The 26,806-nt window shown below is 38.4% G+C and overlaps 1 protein-coding gene across 1 annotated transcript in view; it reads right to left on the bottom strand.

The window, feature by feature from the left end:
* Positions 1–1,895: 1,895 nt before the first annotated feature.
* CPPED1 (calcineurin like phosphoesterase domain containing 1) overlaps positions 1,896–26,806 on the bottom strand; it is a 39,277-nt gene continuing 14,366 nt past the window's right edge. Inside the window, exons 3-4 of the mRNA XM_021539835.2 lie at positions 16,363–16,785; positions 1,896–3,186 (exon numbers count right to left, since the gene is read on the bottom strand). Coding sequence (XP_021395510.1) covers positions 2,954–3,186; positions 16,363–16,785 — 656 coding nt within the window. The 3' untranslated portion in view covers positions 1,896–2,953. The remainder of the gene's footprint in view (positions 3,187–16,362; positions 16,786–26,806) is intronic.

The following is a 26,806-nucleotide window of genomic DNA, read 5'->3' as shown; positions in this document are numbered from 1 at the left end:
AGATGCCAGGTAATGTCAGGGTTTGCTTGGCAGGCACACTGGGAACTGCTGGGTGTGTGAAGGCTGCCCTGCTCTAAAGGAGATTGCTGTGTTCAGCTGGAGCCTGCACAGAAAGGCTCAGGGAGGGCATGAAGAGAAGCAGCTTCTCCCCAGCATTAAGCAGTGTCACTACGAGTGTGAGCCTGCAGTGACACACACACTTGTGCCATGACACACATGGGGAGCAGTGAAATGTTTAGGTTTTACTGCTGCTGTTCCATTTGCTTGCGTTAGGTGTCTTCAATTATTTGTCTCACAGCAGAATAAAACCAGCTGAGCATAATGTCTGGGAAAACCAGACACTAGGAACCAAGTTGCTGGGTTGAGGTAAGAAAGGAATCATCAAGCAGTGACCATGGCATAGGCTGTCTGCAAATAGGGGTGGCAGGGGAGACTTTACTTCTGCCAGTGTAAAATGTGATTTTTAATGAGACATGAGGTGTTAATTTCTGTCTCTAATCTCCAGGAGCTGAATAATGTAGCTCTACAAAAAATATTACCTCTATTAAAACCTGCAAGATGAGATGCTGGACCCAAATGCACTGAAGGCAAGCAGTAGGCAAACAGAGTGTACTCACGTCTTAATGACTTTTTGGAAAGGTTCAGAATAGTTGGCAAACCAGAATTTCTCTCAAAACTTTGTTTTCAGTCATTTATCTCATGTTCATAGGTCTCCCCCTCAGACTGTACTCAATTATAATAGTATTTGGTTACCTTCACAGGTTTCTCTGCTGTTCTAATGTGAATTTTTCTCATTTAATAAGAGTCATTGAAGTTTATCTCATCCTTTTAGCAGCCTAAGAGAAACCAAAATGAACTGTGGTCACTTGATGTTTTTTAATCTCTGTCCAGCCTCTTGAGCCCATGGCAACAGGGATTCCTTGCTCTCTTGTTTCATCAGCACTTTGAACTGTTAGTGACATCTTGCTTTAAAGGCTGTCATATGCTGACACTGACAGAGAGTTACAATTACCAACCCTGCTGGAGGTACAAAAAAAAGTTTCTCAACATCAAAAGATGTTGTTTTAAATTATAATTAGGGTTTCCATGGGTGAATTGTTTCATAATTTACCATATTTTATTTTCTTGACATAAACAAGATGAGGCACAGTGACAACAAGGACCTCTGCCATTTCAAATTACTTCAAGCATCAGTATTAATTCTTAACTATCTAATTACACTAAGGAAAGTGAGGAAACACAATTTGTCCTTCATGCTGATAAAAAACCCACATTCCCAGCTTACTTCTGTAACTTTTTACTACATACAGGAATGTCCAGCCACAAACTATGGTTAAATATCCTTTCCATAATTGTATTATATGGCTATATAAAATGTTTTCTCATTTTCCACATTCTACTGAAAATGAGACTGAGAAAACATTCAGCTAAGCAAAAGCAGCTGGAGAATAAAAGCAAAATCACTTCCTTTCTCTCTGAATCCAACATTATCTCTGCTCGAGCTGCTGCCATGGGGTGCAGGGCCAGGTGGCCCTGTCCAGCTGCAGGTACAGCCACATGCTGCAAGGCAATGCTAACAAAGGTGATTTTATAGTCTCAGCAGTTCCATAAATCAGGCTTGAAGGAGACTTCTTGATAAACTGTTGTGACTAAAATGTAATTAAACTGACTTTTCAGCCCAGCCTTTCATACCTTTCACCATATTTAAATACCTGTAATACCGTCTAGGGAACACTGCTGTATGTGAGCACATACATAAAACATGACAGAATGCATTAATGATGTTCACTGTGTTCCTCCCTCTTCAAGTGCCAAAGCTGCACCAGCTCCAATTCCAGATAACCCACGGCATGCATTGTGATGTGTTCAACTAAATACTCAAAAACCCCAACAGCTATGAGTTAATTACATGGAGTCTTTATTTGCAACAAATTAGATACACTTGCTAAAAAAAGAGGTGAATTGCAGCATGTAAATTATTTTATAAACTTGTTTTTAAAGACTTATTGCAGTGAAGAAAGCATACTTTTTAGGGTTTCCAGTATTCTGTAGTATTCTGTATTGCCTTACAGGAAAGCACTTTACATTGCTTTTGGAAATCAAAGTTCTCCATTTGTCTAGGAATCAACAAAGTGACTTCTGATTACAATATTCTGTACAGAATATTCTCCCCATGCAATTATTCCAACTTCCATAGCTAGAGCCAGGATATATGCTAGCTGAATTGTAGTGAAATTTCAAAATGGAAATAGCTGTTTCACCTCTAGTTTCTGTCAGTGACATTTATATCAGCCTCATTTACAGACTTTTCATTATATAAAACTATATAATGGAAACTATAAAACTATATAACATTATATAAAACTTTATAACAGATATAACAGAAACCCAAGCTATGACTGCAAACCAGAATGTGTCTGCTCTCCTATTGCTCCTGGCTCTGAAGAGCTAAGAAAATAAAGTGTGGGAAATGGGAGAAAATATGACACCAAGGTAACAGGATATGATCCAAAAGTTGCTAAAATTCAGCAGTAGTCTGCTGATTTCACATTTTTTGAGATTTTCTTCTGTAAAATTGTGCCCCATTCATATTGTCCAGGAGGTAACAGAAATTACTAAATTTATTAATTTTTAAATACCCTCTCAAATTAAAGGGTTATACAGACACCAGTTTCTCTGTAATAAGGAAGTATTACCTAGGAGCAAAGTGAAAATTCTCAGAACTGTACTTTTCAATCACACATTACTTCATTAGCTCTGCTCTTCTCCCATATTCCTCATAGGCCTCATTTTCAAAAAGAAAAACATGTCAACAGCTTCCTTGTTATTTAGGACGACAACAAACTGAGACCTGTTCTGGGACACTGCAGTCAGAAATCTGTAGATCTGCTTGGGGAAACTTTAGGAAACTGTTTACATTTATCTAACATAGAAAAATATCTTTTGACACAGCCTACTTCTGCTTAGCAAGCATATCCAGCAGCTCCTTCTCTATGCCATGGCTGCCCAGTTCAGTTAAGCTGTAGTATCTGTGCACCACCTTCTCCTCTGTCACAACCACCACTCGGAGCCCGTGTGTGTCCTGTCCCAGCTGACATCCTATAGCAGATGACACCACCATTTCCAGGCCTTTGTAGGACCCTCCAGCATTTCTGTGGTAATGCCCAGAAAATACAGCTCTAATGCCTGTTAAAAACAAAACAAAACAAAAACCAGAGTATGTATTTAGTTAGCACCTTTCAAGTGTCAGTCAGATTTACCTTCCTTCTTTAATGGCTCATTAAACATAAAGTTAAAACTAAAACATTTATCCAAACTTGCATTTTAAACAAGCAATTAGTAAACAGTAGTAAATATTTCCAATAGTAATAAATAATTAATCAAACTTTATTGTGCTCCACCAGCTGTGTTTAGGGTTACTAGGCTCTGAGTTCTTTATGCCCACTGCAAGGTGTGTTTGTTGTCTCCTTTGCCCAGAAAGAAGGGACAGTCCAGAAGCAGCTGATTAAAATGAGACACCTGCCTAGAGAATGATGGGACTGAAACACAGGCTGAAAGGTGAAGAGAGAGGAGCTGTATTTGTCAATTAGCAGGAAGAAAAATTCCTAAGGAGAGCTCAAATCTGTACGCCCAAGGCCAGTGACCTTAAAAAAAAAAGGGGAAGACAAACAAAAAAACATACATGAGAAGGTAGGTAGTAGTCATTTCACAAGACATTGAGGGTATCACAGATGGAACAGAGCCAGGTACATCAAAGAAATCTAATAAAGCAGAAGTTTTAAGGCGGGGAAGAAAGAGGAGCAGGTAGGAAAGGAAAGGTTGACACCTGTGAGAGTCAGGCTTGGAATGACATGAATTAACATTTATCATGTATGGGGACAAACAAGGCAGGTTGAGTCTGATTCCTTCTCTATTTTTAATGACTTAAGGCTGTTCTGTTTCCTTTTTTTTTTTTTTTTTTTAAGAAAAAACAGATTACTTATATTTTGGACTTTATTGGAGTAAAAAGTATGGAGTTTTTACAGAAATTTTGAAACTATTTGAAATGAAATGAATTGTGTCATCTTCACCTCCAAACCAGTAATTCCTACCTTTTTTTTTCTGCTGTCTTGCAAACATAAACAAATAGGTAGAAGCTATACTTGTTACTCTGAATGGCCTTTTTCATTGTCTTTACAAGTCAGATTCATGCTGCCAAATAATCTTCCACTCTCCATATTTGACACATTTTAACACAATGCTTTTATTACTACAAAGTGATATCTCCTTGAGTCTGAGTAAAAAAGAAAGTCATCTTGTTGCTAAGTACTTCTTTCCTGTCAAAGTTTGCAAACCCCTCACAAGAGAGTTGAGAACGCAGCTTCCTCCCTGAGAGAGAACATTCTGCCCTAGCCAAAGCTAATCATTCACAGCTTGTTCCACCCTCCTTTGCCACTGAGCCTTTCCAGGCTCTGCCCATAGGTGCACCTGAGCACCACACTGAACAGCACTCAGTTTGGTAAAAAAATAAAATCATCAGTTTTCTTGCTAAATTAAGGTAGTGTATGTTTTATTTTGATGGAAATGTGGAGTTAGTATAAATAGCTAATTTTACAAACAGGATTTGGGATTGTGTTTTGGTATGCTTGGTCTAATGTCCTTAGACTCTTAAAGCTTCCTGAAGCTGCATCTAATGCTACTTTATACTATTGTGAAACAGTGAAATAACTGGATCAGATGACTAAAAATACTGGAAATTTTGTTGTCAGGCCAGAGAGGGGAATTTGTGAGACATTACAACCTTAAATGACATTTAAAAAATAAAAAGCTAGCAACAACTGATTTTGCCTTCAGATAGCAGAAATCCTGGAAAATAGCAGAGGCAATTTAAAGCCAGAGAGCTGTAATGAGGAACATGCTACAACTTCATATGGAAACCATTATTTCTCTAGCCAGAAAAAACCTTCTGCATTTTCTCCTGCAGTAGATTTAGACCTCTTTCACAGAGATAAAATGAAAAGGGAAGTAGGTGAACCCATCTTAAGACAGCTGGCTAACATCAATCCTTTGCTTTTGTAGGAGTGAGTGATCTAAAGACTGATATAAAATATATAAACTTGGCTCTAAGTGTAGTTAAAAATTAAGCAGCTTGGAAAGCAAAATATAAATTATTCTGCTGTGTGTCTGGTAAGAGCTACATGGGCTTTCATATTTCAAATGAAATATGAAGGTGGAAAAGGTGGAAAACAGAGAATGAAGCCACCTTGTCACTGAGCAATGGTACAATGGCCTTGTCAGCTTTGTCAGCTCCAACTTGTCTGCTCCCCTGTTTCAGAGCATCAGGACTGATTATCCTGCAGTGGAACCACTCTGGCTGCTGCACCAGGTACATTTGTGAGTAAAACTGCAGGACAACTTTGGGAGCTTGCTTTGACTCAGCTGCAGCAACCCAGTAAAACTGGTGAAGTGTTTTTACATCTTGGGAGAAACCCAGTCAGAGTCCTTCAAAAGTCAGTGGTGGAATACAAAAGTCAGTGATGCTGCTACTGTAACAAGGTAACAAGGCCTTTTCTGTAATTTTCCACTTTTTCTGTGGGTAAGCAGAACTACTTTAGTCTTGAAAAAATTAAGAACAAGTAAGAATCATAAACCCATATGACACACTTTTAGTAAAAGAAATAGGCACTTTGGAAGGGAATTAAGTTCCCTCTTTTTAAATGGAAGAATCTGTGTCCTAAAGTAGCATCTTCCCACCATCCAGAGAATTTGACATTTTGATTTAAAAGAGGAAAAGAAGCCAAAACTTTGTGTCATTTTATATGTAAACCAAACCCTGACTAAATGTAATTAGAAGGACAGAGGATACCAAAGTTATTAAGGAACTGTAGTTATGCTAAAGAAAAAAGGTTCCACTTGTCTCATAATTAAAGGAAAGATTTTGAGAAACCCATCCTAGAGAGAGACACACATCAGTAAAAAATTTTGCCCAGACTTCAATTTTCAGATACCCTTTAGTGCTAGTATTAACTCCTGTTATTACTGGGTTACAGGATGTTACACCTTGAACAAGGACACAAACAGGGCACTGCTGGGTATTGATGGAGGTTCACTGATGGGGTTTTTCTGCAGGAACACTGTTCTGTTCACTCAGCTGTGCTGCACCCACCCTGTGAGCCAGCACAAGGAGGAAAGCTGAACCAGTTCCTGCAATAATAGCAAGATGACAAGCAGGCAATTTACTTTGCTCTTGCTTTTGATCTTTAGCATAAAACGAATCTTAGATATGTTTGCACTCAAATTTAATTTATTAATTTCAGATGTTTTTCTGAAGTAATAATGTCAAGTTGCTAGCAACAGACACCCCCACCCCTTCCCCCCAACTCTCCCCCATCTCTGTGAATAAAGAACAGTGTCCTGGCAGACCTTGTTTTTACAGTTGACTTTGATGTATCTCACAGTCAGTTAAATGCATCCACTATACACTAAAACATACAGTCCCTTCCCACTACAACAGAAAAATAAAGGTAGAGCACTGCTTTGTTTTTTATCCCTAGGTTCTTAAGCACCAGCTTGAAGAAGCATTTATATAAAAGCTGTAGGAAATACAAAAAAACTCCTATGTAAATAAATGTCCAAAGAACAGCACCTTCACAAGCATTCATTATTTCAATTTTTATGAGATAAATACACAGTTATTTGAATTTAAATGTGACTGGAGATTTTACAGTATCCATTTACTAAAAATAGCTGGATCCATTACTACAAGACACTATTCATACCAAATGGATTACTCATTAACAAAAAAATGGATTAAAATCAGAATAAAGTAAAAAACTGTGGAGACAGTTACACTAAAAAAAAGCAAAACAATCCACACATCCTGTCTCTGTGATCAGCATCATCATCTGATGTCAGACTGCAAAACAACACAACATAGATTACGGAGTATCTGCTAAGGAAAAAGTGTCTGAATTGCCAAATCAATTTTTGATCAGGACAGGACTGGAAGACAGATACAGGGCAGGCTCCACCCAGTGCTGGGTACCAGGTCCTGTTCTGTCTGAGCTTTACTTTGGTCAAGAAAACACCTAAACCCACTGAGCTTCATGCCTGCTACCAGACATGACTTTTATGAATCAGTCAAGATAGAAAAAAAGGCAGTGTCTTAGTAAAAAATGTTTGGATACAGGAAGTGCTTCTGATTTTAGTAAATCAAAGCTGTTCTCCTGCCACACAATTTACCATCACTTTCTGATCAAGCACAAAATATATTTTTCAGTTCTGATCTAAAAAGCTAAGTCTGAAAGACAAAAAGATTTTCCTTTTCCAAAAACCTGGTAACTCTTTTTCCCTTCAGAATAATGCATCCCTACTAAAGAATGAAATACCTATTTTGGTACAAGTTTTTTGAGCCCAGAGCAGCCTACTTAACAAAGCTAATTCATGATGTAACAACAAACCCAAACAAGGATTGTTAAAAAGTCATGTGATGAGATATAATATTTAAATTTGTTGATAAGCCTTAGACTTTCCATCAGCTCAACCATGAAACAAGCATGTAAACACTTTGTTTTTTTGCCAATTCACAGACTGCATTATGGCCCTTGGGGCTGTAAGGCCACACAGTGGCTGTGGCAAGGCAAGAGGGGAGTGCTGGGGAGGGAAATTACCAGTCATGCAGTTTAGCATGCTGCCTTTGATCCTACCTGTTCCATAGGCAGAATCTTTACAGCCAACTCTATCTTAATAAAATTTCAAACTAAGTTCATATTTTAATTTGGATACCTTTTTCCAAGTCAAAACCACATTATGAACACTTGATTAATGGTTTCTACTGCAGACTTTTTTCAAAAGGAAATTCAAAAGCACCTCTGAAGACTTCCCTCTCTTTCATTTTCTGTGTTTGCTTTCTAAAGCCAGCTCTCCAAACAAATAGGAGAGTTTCACCAAGCTCTTGCTGATTTGCATTTTCCTCATTTTATCAGCTTTGGGAAGTTGGACAATTTTTACCAGCATTTCCCATCTTCACTTTTTCTGTTGGTTCTCTCTTGAGGCCTTGTGACTCACACCAGCACAATGTATTAAAAGGTGCTTTTCTTACAGAGAGGTTGAAACAGGTACTGTTCCACTGCCTCGCTGGCCTAACAGGGAAAGGTGTCTACACAAGTGTCTGAGGTCTGCTCTGCAGAAAAAGATCAGGAGCCTCCAAGGGATTCAAGCAGGCTCAGAAGCAGCTGCCTGTGTACAACCATCACATCCTCACGGGCTGCAGCAGCTCTGATTTTATAGAGATTATTCTCTGTAACTGTGGCCATCTTACAGCACTTTGAGCTCCCAAGCAACCCAAAGCAAAGGGATGTGCTGAAAGAAACCAAATCCTAACTGAAATAGTCACCACCTTTTTGAACCCTCGAGATACTGAAGAAAACAAGAAGAAAACTTTAGCTATCCCAGTGTTGTTTGCACACCGTTGGTTTTATTCCTGACAAGAACCAGGTGAGAAAATACTTCATTACACTAAAAGAAACTACAACTGAGTATTGTGCAGGAGGCAGTTTGTCTGTTAGCAGCAGGAGAAGCTGAGATACTTTTACAGAATTTTGAAAGTGCAGCATACTCCTTCTACAAATTATCATTTATCACTCAGAAGAACCCTTCTGTGGCACCAGGGAAAAGGGTCAGCATGATTTTGATGCAATTGCACTGTGAGAGAACAAAGGCATTTAGCTGTGCCTCATGGACAATTCCCCTGAGCAATAACATCCCTGTGGCAGCTCATTGTGCAGCTGCAGTCCTGTAATACCCAGACTCCCAAGTTCCCTTAACTTGGGACTCTACTGCTGTCTTCTGTAGCTTAGAAAAATATAAGGACATGGAAGACTGGGCATGTTTTCAATTCCATCTGGGCAAGAAAGAAAAGGGACTCTGGCCTTCCTTCTCCATGTGGCCCAACAAATAGCCATATCTTTTCTAGTCAGTGTTGTGACCAGCCTTTCTATTTCAGGAAGAGTGAAATCATGTTAGTGTCTCAATTTTAAACAAGGAATGCTAGCCAAATAATCTCTTTGCTTTATTAAACAAACAGGTGTATTCTGTAACCATGCAACAGTAGATTTTGTGAAACAGGTAACACCTTTTTTTTTAACTTGAAAAATTTACTGTTTTCTAGTTCAAATCAAGAAATACAGACTGAGCCTCAGTCTCTAGGGAAACTGAGTTGCAGTGACAAAGGATGGGGAACAATGCACCCAGGTTTACCTTGAAAATCCCAAGGAAACATGTACCTGGAAAACAGTTTTTCTCACATAATCAGATAATATTGGGTTGTAATTCAGATTTTAACTAGTTTAAATTCCAGGGGTGTCTGACTCCAATTTCTGTAATTACACTCACTTCTATGGCTTGATTCCAAAACCCCCTGAATTCAGAAGCAGCTGTTTTCCAACTCTGCTTCCAAAGGTACAAACCCCATTTTTGAGGCAGGTTTGCTGTGTCCAAAATGTGACTGACCTCACCTCAGCTGGAAATCAAACTGCTCAACCCAGCACTATGGACAGAGTAAAAATATAGGAAAAAAAAATCACCAACATAAAAATAAACCAAAGAAAAGCAAGCAGATTTTCCAAATTAGGAGGAGAATGCCTGGAATAATCAGCATAGGCAATCAGTAGCATGCTTTATTTAGACTGAGCCTTCAATTAAATAAATGCTTTTCTCAGCAAAAGCAAATGAGACTGTAAAAGAAGGAGAAGGCTAAATTAGTGCAATATGAATGACATAATAAATATGTAATGGGTACAGTACAGACTTTGCCTCTCTTCCCATGCTCTCTGTAGAGAATTTGGGGAAAAAAAAGTAGTTCTGACTGAACTATGGAATTTATCACATGGTTCAGATTGTCACCTTTTAAGTGCTGATTAATGAACTATTTTTTACAGTAACTGCAGACATGAATCAGTGTTCCCTGCATTTCATGTACAGGTCGGTGGCTCTGGACCCAGACTGCAGGTGAAGTTCAAAGCAAACAAAAGGAGACAGTTCTTCAGAATGCTGTGAAACATGAAATTCCCTCCTGCAGACTATTGTGAAAGCTGGCAGTTTTCACAAATCAACGGAACAAATCTAGAGAGGAATTACTAAATAGCATTATGTTGGTAACATTAATATAACACAGTAAGTCCTTGAAAGAAAAAGATCTTGGAGGTGGGAAGAGGCCTGGAAAAAAATACCATTATACACTTTTCTGTCCTGTGCCCTTCACAAGAGTCTGGGGAGTGGGAGCAGTAGGAGACTGGGCTATTGAGATCCTCATTCTGGTTGCACTACTCTGCTTTTCAGTTACCTCTTCAAGTTTAATGATAAAATTAGATTTTATATAGAGTTATGTTTATCCAAAAATCCCTGGGTCATCACATAAATCTGTTTTTCAGTCAAGGACTGAAGAAAGAGGACAGACTAGGGAAAGCTGATCCTGGATACATTTGTCCCCAAAAGTGCAGGAGATAGGGAGGAACACGAGTAGAGCTCGTGGGAGCAAAAAGGTGAAGCAGTTCTGTAAAGGCATTAAATTGTATTGGAGGATCTGAATGCTATCAACACTCTTGTACCCTCTCCTAGTTTTCAAAGAGAGGAGAACCAAGTAAGTATCCAGTCACAGGGAGATGCTACTCTGAGATGTACCCCCACACAGGTAAGAGTACATAGGTATTTTGTAAAAGGCAGTGTTTCTGGCAAATACAACCATTTAAGTCATAAGGATAAATTGATGTTGAACATTTTCCCTGGAGTATCAGACACAAACTGGATTTTCTGGCTTCCTTTCACTTGCAGAGTACAGCTGCTGTCTGAAGTGCTGAACAATGTGGTTGGTTCAAGAGTAATACCTGCTCTTGCCACAATTTTGCACTCCAAAATGATGTTCTTTCAGCTTCCCCACAAGAGCCACATTAACCATGGGCGTTTTTTGCTGCACCTTTTTTTTTTCCCCTGGGCATGAGGTGTATCTCATCTTTTCAAGACTCCAGTGCTACACAAGGAATAATAATATTTAGCAGTCATTGAAAACAAAATCTCTTCAGTGGAATAGAATTGATTTTATCTCATTGCAATTTCAGAGTGCTCCCATTGCTTCATCTGCCAAGCAGGTGTTACAGCAGCAAACAAAGATGAGAAAGCATCAGTCAACAGCACTGTTAACTGCTCAGTGCTCAGGCAGCTCTCAGACTCTGTTATAAAAAAAAAACCAAAACCCAATAATTTCCCAATAAAGCACCAATAGAAGGAAACAGTCCCACTGGTAAGTATTGGGGATCAACATCCTCCCTTTCATAAGCTCTTTGGTCAGCCCTCAGTGGCATATAGAATTATCTTGTGTGGGCCTTTTGAAGCCCTCTCTTGTCCTTCCTCCTCAGAAGAGCTGTATGAATAAAAGAGAACTGAGTAATCAGAATTTACATTGCACAGCTCTATAAGAATCTCATTAAAAATATCCCATGCACTCTTGTTTGCAAACATCCTGCAAATGTGCAGGAAACCTCTGCCTTAAATTTGCTTTGTACCCTAAAGAATCAGGAGTTTGGTGTGGCTGGTGATCAGTTGGTCTGTGTAAGTAGGAGATGAAATATTATTTTGAAAAGTATATTTATACTGAGGACTTCTTTCTATAAGACAATACTAAATAGAACTATATAGAAAAGGATTTTAGTGTCACTTGTTTTTCCTACATAATCAGAGGACAAACAACAGGCACAGCCAGAGGGTGATTCCAGATCACCTAATTAGAGCACTGGTCTAAATAAGCCTTTAGAGGTCCTGTCTCTAGAAGGTCACTGTCCTTCAAGTTCATTTTTGTGAATGCCTGCCTACTTTTTTCCATTTGAAACTGATGCTTTCTTACAGAGATGACACAAACCCCAAACAGTCCTGGATTGCTGTGTGCTCTAAGGATCAAGAAGAAGCTTTAGTCCAGTGGATAATTTTTTTTTTTTCTGAGAACAAATATTACTTAATATCCTTACAGATTATATCTACTTTGTATTTGCTTCTGAGTTTCTGAAAAAACAATTTAAAAAATCTATGTCTGTGTATGTCCATGCAAGAGTTACACTACCATTCCTGGGGAACTGTTCTTACATGGAATGTATCACATGTGGTCACTCTACCTGGGCCATAAGTGCATGTTGCAATCTTGAAAGAAGTTGATCTAAATCACTGAAGTTGAGAATATTTAAATTAACTTAAATACTGACACGTAAGCACTGAGATTACTCACTCAATATATGGGCTTTGCCAAAATCGAGGTCTCAATGGCAGGAAGATGAAAATATTACTCCCCTGTCAACTATGATTACACAACAAAGAAAATAATGAAACATAGCATATGTTGTCTGGTAAATTTTAGAAACAACAGCTTTCAACACTCCATGCTTTAATTCTGTGCTCAAATATATCTCATCTGTGGATGTTCTGAGAGCTTCTTCTTCTTTCAACACTGCTTTCCTGTCACAACATTTCTAAGAGGAGAATACAGAACATCACACTCTTTTAATGAATAAAGGTGTTAGAAGTTACAGCACCTCCAAGTCACAAATATAATGAAGAAATACACCATTTAATGAAGATAGGTTGATATTTTTGCCCCTATGTACATATTAAGTACTTTTAACCACATCTGAAAAATCACTTTTAAGACACTTGGGTGAATTTAAAACTTTTTAATTAAAAGAAGCTGAAGACTGTAGGGAATTTCCTCCTGTATATTTCTATCTATGGTCTAGTTTTTTTCTCTAAGATGCATCATCTCTCAGCTACATAGGCCACATATTCTTAATCTAACTCTGAAACAAGATCTCTTTTCAACCGTGTTGCTGAAAAACCATCTATTAATTTAGGTTTTATTCAACAGAGCTCCCAAATAATGTTTAAACATTTGTTGAAATGCTTTAGTTGATTTGGGCTATTAAGAAACATTTATTACTATATTTTATTATCTAAGTAATGCTCAGTGTGCCAGTGATGGTTCTAAGGACAGAAAGTCTTTAAAAGCTTGTATATAGCTCACCAAAAATATGCATACTTTTCAGGTCATAGAAAAAAAAAATATTTAATGTCCTAAGAAAATTCTACTGGAGTGAGATGTGTAAGAAAAAGTAGGTCTTCTATTACATAAACTGCCTGATTTGAAAACTTAATTTGCTGCTTATGTTTATCAAAGACACATGACTTGCAGACCAGATTTTTGGCTAGACCATTACTACTTCTTTATTTTCCCTACAATGCTATGAGGAAACCTATTTATATCAGCACTGTAAAATCCTTAAAAGATGAATATGCATTTCACACAGCAGAGTTGAGTGACTCCAGCAGATCTTACAGATGAGAACATCAGGTCAGCTCTTTCACAGTTCTTGCACATGGGTTTTTTCTGTACTTAATGTCTGCATGTAGAAGAGACAGAGCTTTGACACCTTTGGCTTAACTTGCAGAAGTTATACCAATACACCTTCAGAAAGGTATCTCTACTAAAATGCTAAACTCTGTTCTCAACTGAGCTGGTTTTCACTGTGACCAAAATCACATTTTCAAGGACAACAGTTCTTATAATGCATTTAAAAAAACCATGGTCTAGCAGGATTTCTTACACATGCAGCTTACAAGTATGGTTTAACATTGCACAGTAGTAATACATATTTACAAGTGCCAGATTTTCAATTATAAATATTTATCATAAGGACATGATTTTATCTTTAATTAGCCCAACTGTTAAGGACACTTCTAATGTGAGAAATGTAATTCAGTATTTCATACCAGATGTAGCCTCTACAGCTAGTCTTTTATCTCTGCTTGTAATGAGCAGATACTTACACCAAAACCATTATGTAACACAGGAGTGATTAGAAGATAATAACGACAGAAGATCTGGGCTTTGGAATGAAAATAAGAATTCTCTGCAGTTGCATACCTCAGTTTAAAGCACCTGTGACCGTATGACCAATATAACCATACTCAAGTATCTGACCATTTCCTACACAAGCCATATGAATTTCTTTGTTCTCATGAAGATCTGAATGACTAGATTATCTTTCCCTTCCTGTACCTCTCTAACCTGTTGAGTTATGGCTCCATGTTTGACACTTCTAGAAAAAGTATAAACATGAGAACTGTGGTAATTCCATATTTGATCCTGTGTTACAAACAATTGAAATATGATGCCCATCTAATAATGCCAAACACCCTAAACCATGCATGTTACTGACATAATGACACAACAAACATGGTTACAAGCACTGAAACAGCAAGAGGCAGAAGGAAGGGAGGAAGGAAGGACTGCTGACAGGTTGGGGGAGAAGAACAGTGGCAGCCTGGTGGTCTAAAAAGGCACACTGACTTTTTTTTCCATAATAAATAGTTATACCTAATTTCTAAATTTAAAAAAGCAAAGTATGTTGGGATTTCATTGGCAATATTCTGTGTTTTAATCCTCCAAGAATGTATTAAATGAACTGGGGGAAAACCAATTTCTTGTCTAATGATGTCCTAAACTTGATTATTCTTTGGCAAAGCAGAGGTTCAGAAAGCTAGTGGTGTCCTTGCATTTCTGTGCCTCTACACCATCATACCAACAGCCTCTCTGCAACCCACTGAGACCTCTGTGGTCTCACAAAAGCTGCTCTTAAACAGAATAATAAAATGGAAACAGAACGCACCGGTTACTAAGGTAACTCTGAGCCAGCTTTTGATTCAGCTCATTTTTCTCAGCAGTCTGAGTTACTGAGCTGCCTGTTCTCTGTATTCATTTCATTAGCAAAATGTTTGATTATTGGCTTGCAAATGTTACCTATTGACTCAGTGTATAGTAATGAGCATGCCAAAGATCAGTGTTTAAACACACTCATTAAGGAACCAAACAACTCATTAGAGATGGGAATGAGGGACACAGGGAGAAATGATGGAGGGAGCAGAAAGGTGGCACAGAAAGGAGTTTGGGAATTTCTTCTCTAGAGTTGTATTGCTCACTTCCCATTCCATTCCTTTCCCCAATTATTTGAAGTTTTCCCAATTTCTGGTTAAGCCTCTGGACACCCTATTAGGAAACACCACAATGTAACAACGATGTCACAATAATAATGTTTATTTTACCTCTTGATGAATTATATTCCCAGTACTGAGTGTTGTCAAATGCTAGTAAAAGAAGTGGATGACAAAAAATCCTAGAACAGAACTGTATAGTTCCCACATTAATGCAAATTTCCTGGGATACACCACTGAACTAGGATGTAATGCAGTCCATGGTACACAGGCAGTCACAGCTGTCCAACTCTCCAAGAGCAACACTTCCCACTATATTAACACTGACACAAAATGAAAAAAGGTATGAGATGTTCTCAGCGTGTCTCCTTATGGGGAAAAACCCCCACCTGTAAATCTTGAATCTGCAAATGTATCAGTGCCCTGGATAGCCCTCAGATAGCTGTGAATTTTGGCCCCACTGATTGGAAACAGTAGGAGATTGAGAGCTTGGAAATTAGGCTGAGTTGGATGAGGCCAGGCTTAACAATCAGATGGTAAATTAGGAAAAAGATCATAAAAATTTGCATTGTTCAGTAATCCAAATAATGTGCTCTCTTATAGATACAGAGAAAATGACATTCTGATGCAGTGATGGCAGGAAATTTTGAGAGACTGGCACACTCCAGGAACATGAAGGCAATTACCAGAAAACAATGGGAACAGCATGAAGGAGTAGCTGTGTACTGTGTCTGTCTCCATGGGACTCAAGTGGCATCACACAAAGCTGAGGGATTTGGTACAATTACTCATTTAGCACATGCTCCACCTGCCCTTCATCCCAGACATGGCCCCTATTAGAAATGGATGTGCAAAGGATTGATTTTAGCAGAGCAAGACTTGTTTTAACACTGAATAAATCTGGGGTGCATTACACTCTTGGTTTAAAATTGGCTCAGTGTGGGAGAAAGCAACCTCCAAGGTAATTTTGAATTCTGTTTCCATGTTTTATGTAAAACATAAATTCCGTATTTTTCTCCTATGGCAATACCTGATCTTCCCCTCTGTAGGCAGGAAAAACTCAGGTTATCTTGCATCTGCCAGTACTTGAACAATTGAAACCTTGCTATTTATGTTAAGGAATTTTTCATGTTTAGCTGTTTACTTTTCACTCAAAGTTTTAAATTTTCTTTGATACTTATTACAGGTGAGTAGATTCAGTTGATAATTTTGATCTATGGGAAACAATGAGGCTTATAAGTTGTATTCAAAAATTCCTTGAAAACAGACCATTTAAGTTAAATATATTTTGTCTGGCAGCAGAGCCATTAACAATTTGAGACAAAAATTCAAGAGTAGGAAAGTTTGAGAACATACCTGCTTTATGAAACTTTTCCATTATCTCCTGACGAACTGATTTCTCCAAGTTGAAGTAATCGTCATCTTCATCAGGTTTGCTCAGAAACAGAGGGATGTGCTGAAATACAATTATATGCTTGCATTTCTGGCTTGCAGCAGCAGCCAGCTGCTCATCGAGCCAAGCATCCTGGGCTTGCCTTAACTCAGGGCACTTGGAAGAATCAAAGTATAGCTGAGAATTCAACACAAGAAAGAAAACACCTCCAACCCAAAAGCTGAAGTAGTCATCTCCCCAGTTCTGGCAATAATCATCTATGGTTTCTCTTGATGGAGTATTGCCAATATCATGATTCCCACTGACGAATACCAGTGGTATGTCCTGGTCAGTGTTTTTCAGAACATTCTTTAAATCTTGCTCTTGGTTTTTCTTCCATCGGGTTCCTAAAGGAAAAAAAATACAAAAACATTTCAGTGTTTATGGGTTTTTTCTCACCTTCATTGTTAGTTTTTGTTTATGGAACTGTATATTGTGTATTAGATGTGATCATGAAAACATCTCCAGTTGATCCCTGTACACCCAGCCAGCCCAGTCCCTCCCTATCAAGGCCTCAGCCATTTTCAATAGCTGGCCTGAAGGCAGGCTCTGGTCAGGACCCAGCAGAGAGCAGGCGGTGATGCCATGGTCACTGCTTTGCCCCAGGAGCTTCAGCTGATTCTTTTCATCTACAGACTCATGATATAGTGAAAAAATGTAGCAGCCTTGGATGGTGTAACAGCACAAGGGTAAAAACCAGGCCAACTTCTGGCTTATATTTTATGGCTGTGGAACAAAATTAAGCTTTGTTGTTTTTTTTTTTTTTTTCCATTAAAAGAACTATTTTAACAGCAAAAATTTAATCAGTGCCTTGTGATGACTTATTCATATGATGAGTCTCTTATAATAATAAGAATGCCATTAAATTTAAAAAAAATAGTTGTGTACTTTGCTACTTTTCCCTGCAATTTATTTATATTCATATGCATATCCATACAAGTACTCTTCTTCATGTCAGGAGTTTGTCCCAGCCTACAAAGATTTATTGTATTCGCTGATTGATTTACAATCACTGAAAAAACTTAGAAAGGAAGTTTTAAAATGGTAGTTATTTTCTTCTAATGATTACAGAGGTTTTCCTATGTTTTCTAAAGACTAATCTTTCACTAGAGGACATTGATATGATTATTATTAATTTTTTAAATGAACATGTATAAATTGGTTTTGTCCTGCAATACATAACACACATCTAGCATGGGCCCATTTCACAAATAATCACTCAACTTTTTAACCAAAAGCTGTAAAAGGATTTTAAAAGAACTCTGAATTCAGGTTTCTAACACACACTTGCACACAGGTCTGTGCTAATCAATCATCATACTTTTAAATTGTGTTTTACTTTCCTAACTACACACATAGCTTATACACAGAAATGCAGAAATGGGTTCCTGTATTGCAACTATGAGATAAAATGGGTTTTTACCATTTCTTCAAAATACTCATGATGAATATGTTGACAAACACTAACCCTTACTAAAAAATATTTTTTTTTTGCATACCCTACAGTTACAGGCTTTAGTACCACCTTATTGCTGTTACCAGAATTACACAGCTTTATAAAAATACTGAGAAAAAAAAAACATATCAGGTCTAAATTGTGGCTAAATGTAAGGACATTGATATGAGGTGCATTAAGTCAAAATCCACAACTCTCTTGGGTTTAACTGCTGCATAGGGTAGAAAGTTATTATAGGAAAATCTTGAGTAACTTGACAAATATTGGGCATATGATACCCAGGGAAGTCTAGAAAGTAGGGGAGAGCAGATCACATCTACATTACTTGGAGATGCTGAATTTTAAAAAAATAAAATCAAAAATAGAAATAAACCTGGCACACTGCTGTCCACAGGGTAAGGAACCTGGCTGAGAGCACTGCTTTTACTGCCACTTTCCATTTTCCTACGGAAAGAGTTGGAAATCTCAAACTCTAAATATGAAAATATATGGGGGATGGGGGGAGGAGAGCAAGGAAATGCAAAGGGGGAAGGCTCTGTTCAGATCCATGTAAACACATTACACCATGTTAAACTCCATGCTACCACTTTGGGAAATTTAGCTAACAGTTGCAGAGTATAAAGACATTTATGCAAAAGTTACAGAAATAATTTGCAGAATTATGTATACTTCTTCCCAGCGGTGAAATTCAAGCTCTGGAGACTAACAGATTAGATTTGTCGACAGCAGGGCACCGATTCCCTCATTTAATGAAATATTATTTCTATAGCAACAGAGAAACATATTCAGTGTTTATTGCAGAAAACAGATTGTTCAAAATGGAAAATAAGATCTCTGTCCAAGAGCCTGGGAAATCCTACTAAGCAGAGATTGGTTTAGAACAACTGCATCTTGGCTTGACCATCTTGGCAGAAGGTCAAAACAACTTCAAAAGAAGAGAATCCCACAGAGATAAAAGTGGGGAAAAGTGGAGGAATGTCTCAGGACCCCTGGGTACAGTGCTGGGGAGGAAGGGCTCAGATGTCCCACTGGCCCTGAGCTGCACCACCACAACACACAATGTGCCACAAGGAGCCCTCCTGAAGCACCTCCCCAACTTCACATCTGAGGTAAGGAACAGGGAAAGAAGACAAAGACAGTGGTAAAGAAGGAAGCCACTGGAAAATTAAAGTGGTCCCTGCCACAGCATAAAAAATATCCTTTTAATCTCTCTCAGGCAACGAGCTATAATATCTAATTGTTCCAGTTTTTATGAAGAACATTTCTGTTTGATGGACATGGATTTCTTTGGCTTAGAGGGAGCTTTGTTATAGGTGACCAGGAAAACAATATAGTGCCAAAAGGTAATACAAAAAAAAATATTTGTGAAGTGCCAGGGTAGATGCAACTGAAATAAATTTCTGTGATGTTTATCCTGGCATCATGTGCAGTGACATTTTTAAATCCTGGGCCACAATTTTCTGTCTTTATGTTAGGTTGTGTAAATAAAGTCTTGCCCTGAGAGAAATGATTTCACAAATTAATAGTCCATAAAGGGCAGCTTGGCTTTTATGAAAAACATGAAAGTGAGTACTGTTGCTGGTGTAGTTGTCTGCAATTTTCCACAGCTTCCCAGTCTATCATTTTTGAAAGCTGAGTGATGTGAACAGGAGCATGAAGGTGCAATGTCACCATGCCTGTTTTCTGTTGTGTATCCCTGTTTGCCTCAACAGCTCCACTGTTCTGTCCTGCACTGCTTAAAGGAACCAAGACAACCAGCCTTCTTCACACACTGTAAGAACAGATTTCAAGACAGTACTTTTACAGGACTTTTGCTGGAGCTGTCTTCAGACAGCAGAATTACAGATTATTCTGCCAAATAAATAATCCTTTAGATGCTAATCCTTAATTACAGTTTTCTTTGGTATTCCACAGAAGGGTGCACCACTCTAAGATTGGGTTGGGTTTAGTGTTTGTAAGGCACCAGCTATTAAAAACAACTTAGTGCCTTGTTTCCCCCCAAGCTGTAGCTGCAATGCTGATGACAATTTTTGTATAACACAATCCTTCCCATACAGTTACCCCAATAACACTGTAACTTTTCCTCCAGAAGTATTCCAAATGAAAAATTATCAATTAATTAACAATAGCACCAGTTTTTCTACTTAAATAAATCAGGAGGGGAAGGGGGTCTTATGATGGCATTATGAAGTGGTACCCCCAGGCATTCCTGTCTTGGTGTTAGGTGAAGTCTAAGCACTCCCCCAAGGCAAGAGAAGCCTTTAGCTCACACATCTTCAAAAAATTTAACAATATGCAAAAATATGGCACAGTCATTTCCTGGATTTCTCATTACTTAGTCTCAGTATTTTAATGTATCTTAAGTGTCCCAAACTTAGAGAAACTGCAATCACATTGTTTTTTAATGGAAAGCACAAATTTTCAGTTTGAAGAAGAAAAAAAAGAAAAATCAAATTTTATGCCAGCAACACTCTTGGAAGGCCCCGATATGACAACTGCAATCTGTTTAACATTTAACCCAAGAGACTGCATACATTGCAGACAAAAATACTATACAAAATATCAAACAGAAATAGTACCTATATTTGATAAAAGCAAAATAGAAAATGTCAAAACACCAGCTATGAAAACAATATTTAGAAAAACACTGGGCCCATTCCTTCTGTAATTTATGATGCTACCAGAAGTATTCTGACATCAAAGGACAACTAATTATTGTTGAAAGCAATCACATGATGTTGTTAAAAACAACAACAGATAGATCTGTGCATTTTCCTGGGCCTTACGGTGCATCACAATTGCTTAATTCAGAGTCTAACTATTTTGAGTCTTGAGACATTTGTCCTGTTTCATGTGCTTTCATGACTGTCTGCAGTTTTCCTACTCCTCCATTTAAAGGACCTCCCCTAGCACTAAATTTCTACAGGGGAGGGCAGTCCAAGGCTATACTCAAACACACTCTGTTTTAGCTGCACTGGAGGAAATGTAACTGCTGCCTCCATCTCCGTGGGAAAACAGCTCCTCCTGTCAAACTAGGACTGCCTTTCATCTCTGCTCTTGCCTTGGATACCTGGCTGTTAGCTCCAGCTCAGAGGGCTACAAGGAAGATCCTACATTGTCCCTGTCTGCTGACAGCCCCAAGGACAGCCCCACTGGTGACACCATCACGTGGAAGACATCACAGGTCCAAACCCAGTGGTATTCATCCACACCACATTGTACCTGCCAGGTCCTTCTGCAACTGCATCTGATTGCTATGCATTAACATAAATACCTGAGCTCCAACCTTGCCATTTTTCAAAACACCAACCCACAGCATCTCTTCAGAGCACTGAAGCAGATGGAGCTCCCTCACCCCAGAGCTCTGACACTGTTCCTCACTGTGCTCCCTTCTTTCCTGCCCTTCCCCACCTCATCAATATGGGTGACTCCTTGACTGCCAGGGCCACACTCATCCCTCTACTCATCTGTTTACAATTGATCATCCCATTAGAGTGATTCTCGTGGGTCGTGAGTGGAATGAAACACTACAGTCTCCACGTTCTTTTGTGTCCTAGGATGCTACAAAAATGTGATCATGGACCGGGCACTGCATAGAAAGGAAACCCCTCTGGCCACCAAAGTTCAGTCTTACCACTGCTCTTCATTGGTTCTTGCTTTAAACTTAAAAGCTTTCCCTCTGGTGTCTGCTGTAATGAAGTAATGCAACACACTGCATCATTCCAAATTATTACATGCAAGAATAAGCTGATCCATTTTAATAAACCCATTATGGTCATGTTTTGAGACAGGTTTTTTTTTTTTGCTTTAGTCTGTGCTGTAATAGCTAAAATGTCTCCACTTTCTTCTTTAGTCATATATATTTCTAATCTTCAAATAGCCTGAAGACAATTTTATGATGAACAAAAAATCATGCAGTTAAAAAGAATGTAAATATGACTATATTCACTCCTGAACAAACTGATTGACTACTCAGTCTAACTTACAAAGAACCTCATTTCATTAGTTCATTAGTGAAAAGCAGAATCTGGAATACTCATTTGTCTACAGCTGTAAGTAACTTTTTCAATATATTCAAAACAAGTAATAATCTGAGATTCAAAAAATGATCGCACAGAAGTTTTCCTACATGAAAATACGAATTAATTTTATTATATAACTTTGGGAATTAAAACAAGAAGAAATTTTAACTCTAGTTTAAGCTAATAATGAACAATTATTACATTAAAGCAATTACAAAATCCCCAACTGAACAAGGAAACCTATTAGGGGATCAACTACTCCTGGTTTCAGCGCATGACTTAAATATAATGACTGCAAATGCTGACATCTTTCTGAGTGCCAGCCACACAGGTGCCCACATAACAACCTAATTCCTGGCATTTATTGCTCCATGTTCTGCTGTGAAAATAAGTATTATCCTTCACTTAAGCTCAACTCTGCTCTTATCCTTGCTCATCTCCCAGCAACACAGAGCTGTCACAGCAAGCACAGGCCATCACTGCCTTTGGGTCTGTGCTTCTGCTGAAATCATCACAAGACGGAAAAAAAACCCTCTAAGCTCTAGTACCAAAACAAAACAATTTAAAAAACTTCATAAAAACATCTAGTACTCATACTAGATTTTTCATACTCTCTAGTACTTGTATCATAAATGTAAGATCTGAGAAAATTGTGTAGCCAATTACATCTCCAAGATTTTAATATTCAGAGATATCAATCTGCTAATTGGATTTCTAAATTCATCCGTAGACTAGAGAACAAGGTCTAAAATACAAATAAATATATACTTGCTGACGATTAAACATTTGCTTCTGACAGCCCAGTGGTTTCTCTGCAATCTGAGCCTGTTGGACTTGTGTGGAGATCTCTGATGCTTCCCTACTCTGGGCTGATTAGAGCAAATTTAATTTCACAGTAAGCTGTTTGAGGCTTTCAACGCTCCATTAGGTTTTACTAGAATCAGATAATTACTACAAAATGCTTATTTATGCAACCACAGTGGCATTTCTTTAAACAGTTATTATTAGATATTTAACAAATAATGTGCTGCTTACCCAAATTCTTAGCTATTATTAACACTGGTGTAAGAGTCTGGAGAAGAAAACAGCCAAGAATCATTTTGGTTTGGATTCCATCCTACCAAGCATATCAGAGTTAGGTTACAACAGCAGAAGAAATAGATGCAGTGAGTTTAGTTAGATTACATTACCTTACAGCCAGGAAATTAGGTCACACCTAAACACTGCCCTATTGATCAGGCAGTCACATATTAATAGAAATGTTACCTTGCACTCAAACAAATACAACCTTTATCTATACCCTGATTCAGTGCAAACATTTTAAAGCCTCTGCTTCTGCCTTGCACCTAAAAAGTCGATCTGTTTCTTTTCTGCTTCATGCTCTATTACAATTCTCCACTGACAAAGATTCAGGAATCGGGATTTAGCTGACAATTTTGCTGAAACTGCAAGTGACACTGGAATACAGCTGCCTCCTCCCCAGCTGTGCCACACTGCTGGGAGTTAAAAAAATACACTGCTTTTGTTAGTCAACCAAGCAGACAGTTCAAATGGCAAAAAAAGCAAATATAGTAAAGGTGAAATGCTTACAGCCATTTTTAAAGGGTGGAGCCTATTTTAAGACTTTTTTTTTTTACCTGCTCATATGCCTATTATACGGACAAATCAAACACCAGCATTCATGCTCTTGCCTTTTAGATGAGAAAGGGATTTTTTTTGAGAATTATTACATTTTTTGTTAAAATTAAAACTTGACAAAATATCTCCTTATATATATGCCTCACTTAAGGGCTAGCAGTGCAGCCTAATTTTATCTGGCCAGTTTTAAAAAATAAATTAATGATCCTTTGTTTTAGCAAAATTGGTTATTTAATGGTAGTTTAAAAGCAGTATTAAAAGCAGTTCACAGTTTTTTTCCTCTGTGGAATGCCTTACCAGATCACTGTATATAGCATTAAGAACTTGAATTGGACCTGACATTTCTCTGTAATTTATTCAGTTCACAAATGTATAAATGGCAGCTTGTGCATTTGCATGCAGATTTCAGCATTACACTCCTATCTCATCCTGTGTGCAAAGCCCACCAGCAGCAGATCTCCAGCTCCCAACACCTCGTCCCTGCAGTGTGACCACGCCAGTCCCGCGTGACGCAGCAAAGCATGAGTGCAGCACCTGCCTCGCCAAGGACAGCTCAGCTGGCTGCAGAGCAGCTGCAAATGCACAGCTCTGCACAGCAAACACCTGGGCAATGCTTCCTAACAGGGAGGGACACTCATGGGTAAATGACTGTGGACTTTATCAGGTGTGATAAAATTGGACATTTCCTCAACGCTCCTTTTTAGTGGATCCTGGACCAAAAGACAGGTAAGACTTCCTGGGATGTACCAACTTACAAAGTATTCACTGACCAGCCCAATATGGCTTTTTAAGTAAGACAATTCAGAACATTCACAAATAGATTTTAAACAATAATGCTTTGACTAGGAACATTTGCAATGGTGTGTGCTTTCCCCAGTTTAGAAAATTAGGCAAATTAAAGGGGTTTTTTTAGAGTTACACTGTAAGGTGTTTGCAATTATATGCTACAGCCTGTGTCTCAAGATTTATTGTCTATAAAAACTACACTTTTGGAGGGTGTCACGTTAAAGCACTGCATATTTGACAGAAAGAGAGAGACAAATATTTTGGAGCATGGCAGTTGCACATCCAATTTGGGCATGTGAAAGAAGCTCAAGCTAATCCAGCTGTGATTCTCCCAGGAGAGAGGATGCTTTCAAATGCTACAGTGATCATAAACAGAAATGAAGCCATACCACTGTCTGGCCACCAGAACCATCAGTTCTGATCTTCCTCAGCTCTGCAGCTTGTCTATTCTGAATGTAAATAACTTCACTCTCCTCTGTGGACGTGTCACGGCTCATAAAAGGGACTAATTGTATAGAAGCCAGTATGCCCATCTCATCTCATATTCTGATAATCAAATTGTCAAGCAGGAGTCAAAAGGAGAAGTACTGATTTGAAAAATTGTCACTTACTTGCTGTCTAAATATGAACTCAGAATACCAACATTTGGCACCTGTTTTTAAAATCTTGTTGCACATCATTGCCTGCTTTATTATATGAAGAAACACTGCATGGGAGACAGGATAGGGTATATAACTTTGAGGAGACATGCAGCCAGCAGTTTCACTTTTCACATAAAGAACACACTGTTGCCCAAAATTGTAATTAGCTGAACCGAGCTGATGTGCCTTATTGAGGCTTTATGGAGGAGTTAAGAGCGTTAGCGGAATGTGTGAATTCCTGGGGGAAACGCAAAGCGGTGATGCACACACAGATACACAGAGCACAGCTGGCAGGCAGGGGGAGCTGGCTGGCACCCAGAACGTCCCAGAAGAACTGGAGCCCTGGGAAGCAGCAGCAGGACAGCCACACATCCTGGCAGGGGCCCTCGATGCTTGAAGGGGAGAAAGCAGGGAGAGAGACAGAGGAAGGACACTGGGCAGGGAGAGCACTTGCATCTCCCATAGTCCCACAGTGATTCTCTCAGTGACAATTGTCTCCAATGACAGCTTTTTACAGGATGCCAGTAGTGGAAGGTAAGTCTGTACATTCCACCAGCACAAGCTGCTGAAGCTCTGGGGCCTTGCCTGGCTGCTTTTTCACCCATTACACAAAATAATCTTCTGGCAGCTTTCAAGGCTGCAGTGCCTCAATGACCACGAACACATCAGCAATGAGCTGTGTATAGTTGGGACACCTCTGTTTTCAGCTTGTCTATTGTCAGGACCTTTGCTGTCACCTCCTGTTTAAACTATTCACAGTAGCAACACATGCCCGGGCTCACAGCCTGAAACACACATTAGATGGCACAGAAAAACATGAAATATGTAACAGACACAGTCCTGGAAGCTCTTACGATCCAAATATGGCCTAACAAAGAGAGTGAGAGACACAGACAGCAAGCACACCAAGGAGCAATTAGAAAACATTATTAAATATGACTGCAGCTCTGTAAAGCTGATAGAAAAAATAATATATTTTAGTTTGTTCTACTTAAAAAATATACATTTATAAAAGTATAAATGGTGATACATGTCATAAATAACAATATGAAAACCCTTAATTAAACAATTTAATAATATAAAACAAAGGTAGAAAAATATAGAAAAATGTAACTATTTGGGCTTAATTGACAGAAAACACTGATGTCAGATTATAGAGCACTGCACGACGTGGGTAGGGAATGTTTGTATTAGAGATTATTATACCTTCACATTAACTAAAATAATTAGTACAAGTGTTCACAGTGTATTTCAAGTGCTGTAATAGTAAATTCCAGTGATTTTGATTTCTTGTAATTAACATATACACACAAATGAATTTAAAACTGCAAGCATAAACATTATTTACTCACTGATCCATTATCACACTGCTAATAGATCAAGCTTAATCAAGTTCTATCAGGTTTTTTGTGATTATACACATTATTAGACAAGTCTCATTTCATTTATTCTCTAAGCAGTTACATTTTATTACAGTCAGAGCTAAGTAAGTTTGAAAGAGACTTGCTGTCTTCTTTTACTCATGTAGCCAGAACAATTAATGAAAAAAAAATTAAACACCTGGACTAAATACATCACATAACTAACTTTCCTAGTGAGAACTATCAAGTCACTGATAGCAGTAGCATCATTAAAAAAATGCAGTTAAATAATTTTCTCTAAAGGAATTCAGCCACTTAAAAATAGTTGCTGGATTCTTGGCTTCACAGTCAGTGCTTCTCAGTGGCTTCAGCACTGTGACCTTGGCTGACAGCAGCTGAATTCTCTGCTGCTGTAACAAAAGGTGTTGAAATGCTGATGCTGTTTCCTGGACACCAGTCTACAC

This window comes from Lonchura striata, chromosome 16 (genome assembly GCF_046129695.1).
Source record: "Lonchura striata isolate bLonStr1 chromosome 16, bLonStr1.mat, whole genome shotgun sequence".
Taxonomy (NCBI): domain Eukaryota; kingdom Metazoa; phylum Chordata; class Aves; order Passeriformes; family Estrildidae; genus Lonchura; species Lonchura striata.
Note: the sequence above shows the minus strand (reverse complement) of the source record. Positions and strands in the feature narration are given on the sequence as shown.